The following is a 10,950-nucleotide window of genomic DNA, read 5'->3' as shown; positions in this document are numbered from 1 at the left end:
AATTGACTTAGACAGTATCAATATTAATAGAATTCTCACAATTGTTTATTCGAAAATTACTTGGTGAGAAATTGGAAGTTGAAAAAATATTAGAGATATTTATCTTTACCTTATTTATAAGGCTTCTCTCGTCGTCAAATCCAACCCATTGATCGCCTCTGTACGCGAAAGGCACTTGCTGTTCGCTGTCCCAGACTAGTGTAGTGTTATCTTCATTGAGGAAACTACAGATCTGCGCATTTATTCGATACATTCGTTAATATGTTACACTTGAGAAGAAATCAGTCTGTAATAAATTATACTACTTCGTAGTAGGAAAGGAATCCAGCTTCGTTAGTGAAGTTGCCAGCTACTCCTCCTCCTGAAGCCGGTGCACCGATGTCAAACTTCTCTTTATCCACTAATGTGAACGATCTGCCGTAAGTTGGCATACCGATCATTAACTTCTCCTTTGGAGCACCTTGTTTCACCCATTCTCTTGCGCTGTAGTCCTGCAATTGTGCAAGCGAAAGTTAATACTTGTAAAAACTAATTCTTCAGTGTATGTTTCTTCTAATTCTTCATGCCTTCTAATCAAATATTTTTATTCGTGTCGTATTTCTCAATATTTCTCAATATCATCAATATTTTTATCCGTGTCAAATCGTAAAAGTCGCTGATTTTCAGAAGACAACATTTGCAAAATCGAAACATTCAAAATTCCATACTTTTCTTTTTTAAGTATGCGAGTTTGGATGTTAAGTTTTATATTTTTCACGAAATTATTGGGTTTGCCAAAGAAATGCTGATATTCATAAAAGTATATTTCGAAATGCTTGAAATTCAAGGAGAACGTAATTTTTGTTGCAATTCTAAACCTACCACTGTCAGTTTCTTCTGGTAGCTCGTGGTACTCTCCAAGGGAAACAGAGGACTGTTATGGCCGACTTGTCTTTCCCATTGGCCATGGAAATCGTATGTCATGATGTTAATGAAGTCCAGATACTTGGATATTTCAGGCACGTCGTATCTGAGGTTAATCACACGTTACACACAAATTCTCTGATTAATTAATATGATTATTTAATCAAAGTCGTTCAAAATAAAGGGAAACTAAAGAAAATTTATCTGTAGCTATTATTATTTCTCATATTTCTAAGAATGGACACTTGGATTTTTCATAAAATTATTAATTTTAGTTTTCTGTTCCGTCAAACGAAAGAAAAAGATCAACATTTCAAATTATTTTTCATAAAAACTTATTGTACAGTGACCAGTAATATTCTTCTTCTTTCGAGACCTTTGTTAAATGTTCAATTAACGAATTAAAATAACTCGGAAAATTTACCCCGCAGCGATAGCTTCGAAACTAGCAGGCACAGCAGCAGACAAAATTAATTTCGGTTGTTTAGAACTGTTTGCTTCCCCTTCGAAAGCGAGTCGCAGCTCCTTCAGAAGGTTCACGTAGGCTGATCGATCGTCTCCACCTCTGACGCGTTGAATTTCGATAAAAAAAAGAGAAGAAAGAATTGTCATTCTAAACTACACACAATCAGAAACAGTATAAACGATGCCAACCCGGTTTGGCTACTGGACAGGAAAGATCAAGTAAAGCTAACAAGAATAAGAATAGGTCACACAAGCTGGTCACACTCCCATCTCATCACCAAAAAGGAACCAAACAACTGTGATATCTGCAGGATACAAAACTCCATCGATCACATCCTGATAACCTGCCCAAAGTACAATATGAAAAGTATCCAACATAACTTGCCGAATTCACTGACCATGCTTCAAAAAGAAGATTCAAGTAAAAGAGCTATAAACTTTTTGAAAGATATTGGTTTATACCACCTACTATAGACTGCACCACTGAATAAACTTACTGTGGTCACTAATAACCTCAGAAGGTGCATGGGACCTTAATCACCCAAAAAAAAAAAAAAAAAAAAAAAGAAAAAAGAATTGTCATTGATAAAATAACAGATCCTAGAATCAGATCCTAGATACATTCTTACCGTGGATATTCCCAATCAACGTCCAAACCGTCGAATTTATATTCCCTGAGGAAATCGATCGCCTCGTAGACGAACTGATTCATACGGAAAGTGTTGCTGGTCAGTTCTTTGAAAGGTGTTGACCCGAATGCCCAACCACCGATTGCCAATAATATCTGTAGAATTGTGAAAATTGATAAAATTCGAGGCGAAACAGCTTTGACTTATTTTTTCGATAAAGAATTATCATCACTTGATCGATTTTACCACGATTTCAGTGTTCCTTTGTATGGAAAGAAAAAGCTCGTAGTGTTTTTTACGTGTAAATTAAGCAACACGTACCTTGATATCCGGATTCTTGTCGCGGAGAGCATTTAATCGTTCGTACATCTCTGAATCCTTCTCGCTTTCTTCAGCGAGTAGGTAATTCTTTAAGGTCGCAAATGAGTAAACTATGTGAGTGCAAAGGGAGGGATCGATGTCCTCGGGCATGAATTTTCCAGCTCCTGGCCTTTTGTGCGACCAATTCGTCAAATAGCACATAGATTGAGCTGCCCTTTCTGTAAACGAACGCACAAATGATTATGAAAAATCAGTATTTTTGAAAAAATAAAATAAAATAATTTTGCAAGCTTTCTTATTCGCGTTATACGTTAAATTCACGGAAAAGCAAGTTTCTGGAGGCTCTAAGAATCGAACAAGTCGAATAATTCATTCTTAAACGAAAGGATTAATATGTCATAGTACATTATTAACGTAGATTATTTACATTCTGATGTGTAAATTTTCATCTTCTATGAAAAATCTATCTCTAAAGTGTCTTCTATAAGAGTAGATAAATAATTGAAATAATTTCTTAGAAATTTCTAAAAAACGTACTTCAACAGGAGAAAAATAAGAATAACCAAGGTTCTTCGCGTTAATTTGGCAACCGAAAGATCTAGATAAAAGAAGAGAACTCACCATTGGGCGGATGATTGATGACAAGCTGCGTTGCTGATTTCTGATGTTTCTTCGCCTTGTTAATAACGTCTGACGCTAATATCTTGTAAGGTTCCGGTTTCTTCAAGATCGTTTCAGAAACTGTGCTAGCCACGGCACACCAGTCGACGTCCTTAGCATTCGGTCCTCTCGATATTCCCAACAATTCTTCCCTCATTGCCCCGATCAAGGGATACCTGACATTCCCACCGCAAACTGTACCGTTGAAATCGTCCATGTCCACAGTCCATACCATGGCACCACCGTAACCCTTGTTCTTCAACCAGTCCATCTTCATTCGAATGGATTTCTCGTCGTCGAAGCCCACCCATTGATCGTTTAGCACCATGTATGGTACCTTCATTTCGTCATCCCAGACGTAGGCTGCACCGTTTTGCAACATCTCGCAGATCTGTTTAGTGAAAAATGTGGAAAATAGCGTTTACGGTTTTTTTTTTTCATTTTAATTGTACTTGTGTAATCAGCAATTCGCTGTTTATTCAATTTTTCGTGCTGAGTACGAATATATTGTAGAATTAGTGTGACCACAGGGCGCCCAAGGATTTCAAATTTCGGTCATAAGAAAAAATATTTTATTTTCGGGAAATTTTAACTTGTCTATATGGAAACTCTTCAATTTATTTTTTTTTTTATTTAGGAAACTTCAGTGGAGGCTTATAACTCTTCAATTCTGTATTCACACAATAGTATAATGATGAATTTGTCAAATGAGAAGCGACAGAAGGTAGCAAATACCTCGTAATAGGCGAGAAAGCCGGATTCCTTGGTGTACTCCCCGGCCTTGCCACCTCCGCTGGCAGGTGAATGGACACGGAAATTGGAGGCGTTCGAAAGGGTGAAGGATCGACCGTATGTCGGCATGCCGATGATCAGTTTTTCTTTAGGGGCGCCTAAACGGACCCACATGGAGGCAGCGTTGTCCACGCTTAATTGTTTTTGCCATTCTGAATCTAACGACGAGGCGTAAAGAGGCGCGTTATGGCCAGTTTCACGCTCCCATTTACCATGGAAATCGTACGCCATCAAGTTGATGAAATCTAGATAGCTAAAAAAATAATATGAAAAATTATTTTTCATTCTTTCGCATAATTTCGTATTCTGCCCAAAAATAGCACTTTGAGACGTTTGAAAAAATGTCGAGTAGACGCCTAAAGATGTCCAAAAAATCTCTGAACCACGTTCAGTGTTACGAATCAGAATGCGATTTAAACAGCCAATGAGAATTAAAATAGCCTCGGTACTTGAAAATTAAGATCCTGAAAATATTAGCTGTTAGTTTACCTGGCAACAGCTGGAACATCGTATCCGCTTTTAACGTTGTCAGGACCTACTGGTACAGCGGCTGTTAAAAGAAGTCTCGGCATTTTCTTCTCTTGAGCTTCTGCTTCGAAAGCTTCTCGAAGCTCTGCGTATAAAATAAATTAATTAATTAAAATAAATTGTGATAATTGGATTAGAAGATTTATATTCTTTATTATGGAATATTACACACACAATTTTTGTTGTTGTTTTAGACTTACCTTTCAACAGGAGAACATAGTTCTTCTTATCGTCTCCTCCCTTTGGATACTCCCAATCGATGTCGAGACCATCGAAATTTCGATCTCTCAGATAGGATATGGAGCTGTAGATGAACGTTTGTCTCGCATACCTCGTCGAGGACACGTCTTTGAATTTTTGAGTACCAAACGACCAACCACCTGATCGAAATTACCAAGTATGACATTTTCAAAATTTTTAGTTCGTCATTTTGTGTATTATTAATCGAAACTTCTTATTATCTGTATTATTACGGAATTTCTTTTTCAAATAGTTTGAAGTTTTACGCGCCATTTTTATGAATATTAAATACCTTCGAATTATGATATTTCGTGCTTCTTTCGAAGTATTATTAGTTGCAAATTTATTTCTTGGATAATCGTGAAAGTTGGTATACTCTTCAAAATTTATAATAAATAATCTTAAGTCAAATATTTCTTTTCTCAAAATACCTATGTTTTTTGGATAAAATTTCAGGAACGTTATTTAAAATGTACCCAGTTGAAATGTAAAATAATTTGTACGATTAACAGAACTATAAAAAATAGCATGAAAATTTGTTGAAATAGAAAGTGTAAGTGTGATGTACATATTTTGAAATTGCTTACCAATCGCGAGTAGAATTTTCACAGAGGGATTAGCTTTCTTCACGTAGCCAATTCTCTCGTACAATCCGATCTTCCCATCTTTCGTTTCGTCGTTCGACTCGAAGCTCGTTAGTTTGTTCTTCTTCAACCAGCCAAACGCGAACACGATGTGTGTGCACAAGTCAGGTTGAATATCTTCGGGCATGAATTTTCCGATTTTCGTGCGATATTGGGACCAGTTTGTATAGTAACATACAAGCTGTACAAATCAGAATTGCGCAATTTTTGTTTTAACATGTACACGTGCGATATTTGTGTTTCTTTTGAAAAATAAACTCGATAATTTTGGTATTGTAGAAGCTCAATGATAGAAAAAATGGTTTGTTTGTGAATTGAGACAGGTTTTTAAGTTAAAAGAGAAGAATTTTGAATTCACAGGAACAAATGACTTCAGTTTAGTCCCCTTTAGAATGTGTTGGTTCTGCAATTGCGATTTCTATTTGCAAAATTCTAACATTATCAAATTAGTTGACAGTTTTCGAGGATTTGTCACAAAAATGGTGACAAAAATGGCCAATAAAAAGGAACATAGGTTTATTTTCCCTTCTCTTCTTGAAATTCGAGAATGTACACACTAATATCTCTTTTTACCGGTAAATGCTTTCTTGCAACGTGTTGCGTCTAAAGAACACTTTTCTGGAGCAAGAGCGCTACTTTTGGAGTGAATGGTACACTTTGTTTTCAGCACCATTTTTCAAAACACCTTTCCACATCCTTTATAGTACTTCGTTTCTAAGAATTTAGAAAATTCTTCTGAGAAAATTTTCAAGAACCATTTCCTAATGTTTCATGAAATGTAGAGTTGGGAAAACATTTATCATAACTAATTATATAACTTTTGTTATGTACAAACTGCGAATACAAATAATTCTCTTTCAATACATGTCACAGTACGATATGAAAAGCGTTAAATAAATTATGGTAAATTGAACGAAGGAAGTGTAGAATTTTTTACACGATTGTACGCGTAACAGCGATTATTATACCCACCTTGTAGTCCTCCAACTTTCCAGACTGAATTTCATTCTTCTTGTTCTTGTTGTTAATACGATTTCGCGTTACCTTGAATCTATTCACACTAGCAGAGACTTCCTGATCGTTTGAGGACGATGAAACAGCGGTTGCAGGCCTACGAAATCTCTTCCTTGTACCTGTTCCCAATTCATTTTCCAATTAACATACGTAAATCGACTTTTTCGCTCCTCTAATGTGAAAAATAAAAATGGCAGAAAGAAGCGACGAATGATTTGTCAAAAGTGACGAGAAATCATTTTTCTCATAAGAAAAAAGTCTCATAAAGGCTCATATCCGTTGTTTATAGAAATAAGTTTTCGTATCGCTACAACTATTTCAAGCAAGAGAAAGGTCCACTGTTGATAAGGCTGAATAAAATTTATACTCATCGTTATGTTATTATCTCGATTTTTTGTTTAAACTAAATTTTAGAAAAATCGTATTTTATCTAAATACACTCGAACGTCTTTCCATCGCGTGAATTTCTCGTGTTAGGTTGTTTATTAGTATTATTAGGTATAGAAATCAATTCTTTTCGTTTCTTTCGTTTTATTTAAAAAACAATGAAAACAGATCAGTCATCGAAATAATTTCCACAATTGTCAACGACCTTTCGCCATTTTTCTGGTAGCTTACGGACGCCATCGCGATAGAAACTCGGTGGCTTCGAATCAATTATGCGAATTCACTCGGAAAAAATTCATTTCTACGCCTAATAAATTTAGTATATTTCATGAAACACATATTGTGCATTCGTATGAGTAATTTTTGTGTAACTGACTATTCTGACACGTTCAAGGGAATTCTTAGAGAAGATCACTTGATATCTACCGGAAGTTATCGCGCTAATTCGCCTTCCATGTTTCGTTTCACCCAAAAATTTCATCGGAACGATCGACAATTTACCGTTAACGATTCGTCAGATTCAATTTTCTTCCACTTTATCTGGATAACCCGCGTGATATCTATCGAAAGTTGTCCATGTGTCTCTTCGTCGAAAAATTTTATTCCAACGATCGACAATTTACCGTTAACGATTCGTCAGATTCAATTTTCCTCCACTTTATCTCGATAATCCTTAGAATACGGCGATTCCCTTGCTAAACGATTACCTTCTGCATTGTCGAGGGCTGCGAAGAGTACGATCAAGCAGACGAGCAACAGCCAATAGGTCGTCCTGCTAGCCACCACCTGAAAAGAAAGTAAATCTGTTACCGATCCGTGGAATCTGTTGTTGCTATTACGTTCGATTTAAACATTGAAATATTCTACTCAATTTCGAACACTACGAACTGATTCAATTCGCTTTGCGAAGGCGATTTTCTTCGTTGTGCTTGTTCAGGTCGATAAACTAACAAAAATGCGGTCACCGCAAAGGAAACGTTCAGATTTATGAGTATGTACGTTGCGTGCTGCTCAAAGAATCAGTTCGTTTGACTTTATCGTTATCTTTCTCTTTCTCTTTTGTAACAAAGTTCAATACAACGATGCTAACATCCTGGTTTAATTAGTCTAACGTGGCACTTCGTTGAGTTCGTCTCAAGAAACGGCGTAATATCGAGAATCGAAAAATATAGCGTTCGATTTGAAAAAAATTAACTTCAATTTCATATCTTTCCTCTGCAGAAAAATTATTTATACCAACAAACTTTCGTAAGAATATTTCTTTTTTTATAATTTCCATTCCTCGAGAGATATTTCACTGTTTCCAGTTGAACGAAACTGCAGATTTGTCGTGAAATTGTTAAATATTATTTTCAAAAATTAAATATCAAATTCTACTGTACGTATTCTGATTTAAAGATATTGCAACACATGGTCTACAAAATATCCTAGGAGTATGTACTATGTCTAATTAAAATCTTACATACACGCACATGTAAAGGGAATCGGAATTGTTTCGAGATAAGAGAAGTTAGTGGCCTACTAAAAATCTAATTACACTCTCGAGAGAAACGATTTTTTTTCATAATATTTTCACTCTATTGTTATCTACATAAATGACGGTAAACCAAGCCATAGGCTTTATTATGTTCACGATTGTTCCACGTTATATTTTCTTACCTGGTTCATTATTCGCTTTGCTTAGCTAATTAACGCGATGTTCCCAGATTAAGAAACAGAACCACGGACGGATGCTTTCGAAAGGAGATAAGCGACCGTGGGCTTTGTTACATTTGCATACAAGCGTTTTTCATTCTTTCCCATTTTCCTTTTATCTCTTATGGAACAATCGGTGTTTGTCCATTTCTCGTATAGAAAGCTTTCGGAGTTAGCAGAAATTCACAGAAAATTACAAATATTACTCTTTAATAATCATCGAGAGAGGAAACCTGCAGATAATTTCAATAAATGCGTGTATTTTTATCCTTAAAAAGTTTCAGAAATTTAATATAAATTTCTGTGTATCGAAAGATAAAAATTTACCGTCCTTTGAATGTTTCTTGAAAAGTCTCTAATTAGAAAAAATTAGAGTCTAAATTGAAGTCTAAAAATTAATATGTACCTTTTATATTTTACCTTTTAACAGTCTGATGCAGTTAAATTGATAATTTTAAACGTTACATTGATTGTTGAGCATCGATATTTCCCCACCCTTAGATCCCACTTTTGGGCGGGGCATCCCCACTACTTTCATACAGCTTCCCCCACCACTGGATCGCTGCTCAAGTAGGCGTGGCCTACTGCTCGAATATCGCTTTGTACTCGAATCTATCGTACTTCACGTGGAGCAAGAAATTTCTAGATTGGTACACTGTCGAGCAATACTGATAAATATATGTATACTGGTATAAATCGTTCCATGTCAAATCGTACGAGAATTGTGGTTGTAGACATTTGATTTCACACTCGTATTCTTTGTCGGTTACTATACATTACTTGAATCCCTTCACGTGAAACTTATATCATAAATTGTTTAACTCTATAAACTAAGAATCATATGAATATTTAGTTTTTTTTTTTTTCATTTTATGCAAGCATTTTACTTTTTTTTATTAACGAAATTTTCTTTTCGAAATTTCTGGCTACAAGTTCAATCTGTGTGTGTACCACAATTTTTCATGTTTACTGACATAATTCCCACGATGCGAAATGTCTCGTATACGTATAAACAAATTTTAAACGTATCGATATATGTTTCTTTTTTTTTCTCGAGTAAACTAGTGATTTAATTAGCGAAATCAAAGGAGAAAGAAATCAGTTCCTCGTGTCGCAGTTCACTGACCAACCAAGATCGACCATCCGTGAAAATTTCACCAACGATCGGTGTTCCAGATTTTCGAAAGCCGAGAACCAATGACGTATCGTTAGCTGTCACAAGGCAACATTTCATCGTCGATTCCCCACGATCAGAGAAATCGATTCTCAAGATCGCCTATTAAGGGGAGAACGTAATTATTCCGCCGATTATATAGTCAGTCGATATCGACCACGATACACACGTCGTTCACCTTTTTTTCTTTTGTCTTTCCCATCGCCAATTTCTGCTTCGTTCCTTTTTTCCCTCGACATAAAGAGCGTGATTTTTTTATTTTTTTATTCTGTTACTTTCTGTCATGTGGAACTATATTGTTTACTGTTTTTCCAAGGAATATTAGAAAACGATCATTTCTTATCTTCTTCGTTTCATTACCATCATCTCCATAGAAGAATTAAATAACGTTTAAAAGATATTGGAAAATTTCCACGTTGCGCAATTATCGATATATTCCTTTTCAACAGGTACTTATTCATTTCCATCTTAACATTGGTTAATCTCAGTGATTGATCGAAGCGAGGTTTACTACGAATTTAACGACTGGAAATCGCCAATCTTGTGCGATACGGTGATCGTATCGTGGTGGTTCTATTATGATTGGTAGTTTATTGCTTAGCTTGTTTTATGATTGAATTGCAATTTTAAATCCAAGCTATAATAAACCACCATCGATACGGTGCCATTTAATGGAAAATAGATTAGACTTTACTCGATTTAATTTATCATGGTTTCTACAAGGTGTGCATATAGCCCAAATTCACTTACGAATTTTCCAAAATTTCATCTATTATTATAGCTCGTTTCTTATTTTCTTCATTTTCTATTCAAACATTCTACGCTATTTTTATTCAGCGACAAGAGAAGAGTTTGGTAATAAGAGTCGAAAGGAGAAGCAATCCATCAACGGGTTAAGATTGCAATCGTACAAACAGAATTTCACTGTAACGTATACAGAAGTGTGTCATATTTCTTGACACGATACTGCTCGATCGTGACCGAGCACGAGTGAAACGACACGGAAATAAAGCGGAGCTGGCTGAGCGGTGCAGCAGCGAATTCTAATGCACACAGAGGGAAAGGGAACGAGAAACGCGTAAAAAGTGATTTTTCTCTTCGATCATTTCATTTGTTGGTGCGTGAAAAATCGTGGCAGTGGTGTAACTTGGTGTTGCCGTGCCTCGATCCCCACGAACCGCGCGAGGGGAGAAACGTTTTCTCGTCGTTGTCGGGAAGAAAAGTAGCATAAAGTACCGTGAGAGACCGCGTTTAGCTTTCTTCTTCTTCACCGTGGCCCGCATTCTCCGTTGTGTTTACCCTTTTCACCTCCTTTCTTGCTCCCGTTTCATCTCATTTTACTCCGTGAAAACACCGCGAACGATGATCCCTGTACGAGGCTATTATACGACGAGATGAATAGCGTATAGAGCAGATTTCAAGGTCATTTCAAGTGGCGACACTTATGTGGGACACCCTGTATATACAGCGGACGTAAAAATTAAATCGCAGAAATCTG

General features: G+C 36.2%; 1 protein-coding gene across 1 annotated transcript in view; it reads right to left on the bottom strand.

Moving 5' to 3' along the window:
• LOC108576202 (probable chitinase 3) overlaps positions 1–10,950 on the bottom strand; it is a 32,072-nt gene that overhangs the window by 1,620 nt on the left and 19,502 nt on the right. Inside the window, exons 2-14 of the mRNA XM_017939149.1 lie at positions 7,291–7,369; positions 6,155–6,315; positions 5,126–5,363; positions 4,499–4,678; positions 4,260–4,383; positions 3,714–4,023; positions 2,940–3,369; positions 2,319–2,536; positions 1,998–2,152; positions 1,328–1,468; positions 862–1,009; positions 306–491; positions 110–232 (exon numbers count right to left, since the gene is read on the bottom strand). Of these exons, the coding sequence (XP_017794638.1) occupies positions 110–232; positions 306–491; positions 862–1,009; positions 1,328–1,468; positions 1,998–2,152; positions 2,319–2,536; positions 2,940–3,369; positions 3,714–4,023; positions 4,260–4,383; positions 4,499–4,678; positions 5,126–5,363; positions 6,155–6,315; positions 7,291–7,369 (2,493 nt within the window). The remainder of the gene's footprint in view (positions 1–109; positions 233–305; positions 492–861; positions 1,010–1,327; positions 1,469–1,997; positions 2,153–2,318; positions 2,537–2,939; positions 3,370–3,713; positions 4,024–4,259; positions 4,384–4,498; positions 4,679–5,125; positions 5,364–6,154; positions 6,316–7,290; positions 7,370–10,950) is intronic.

This window comes from Habropoda laboriosa, unplaced genomic scaffold (genome assembly GCF_001263275.1).
Source record: "Habropoda laboriosa isolate 0110345459 unplaced genomic scaffold, ASM126327v1 scaffold212, whole genome shotgun sequence".
Taxonomy (NCBI): Eukaryota; Metazoa; Arthropoda; class Insecta; order Hymenoptera; family Apidae; genus Habropoda; species Habropoda laboriosa.
The sequence above is the reverse complement of the archived record's forward strand: the minus strand, read 5'-3'. Positions and strand labels throughout refer to the sequence as shown.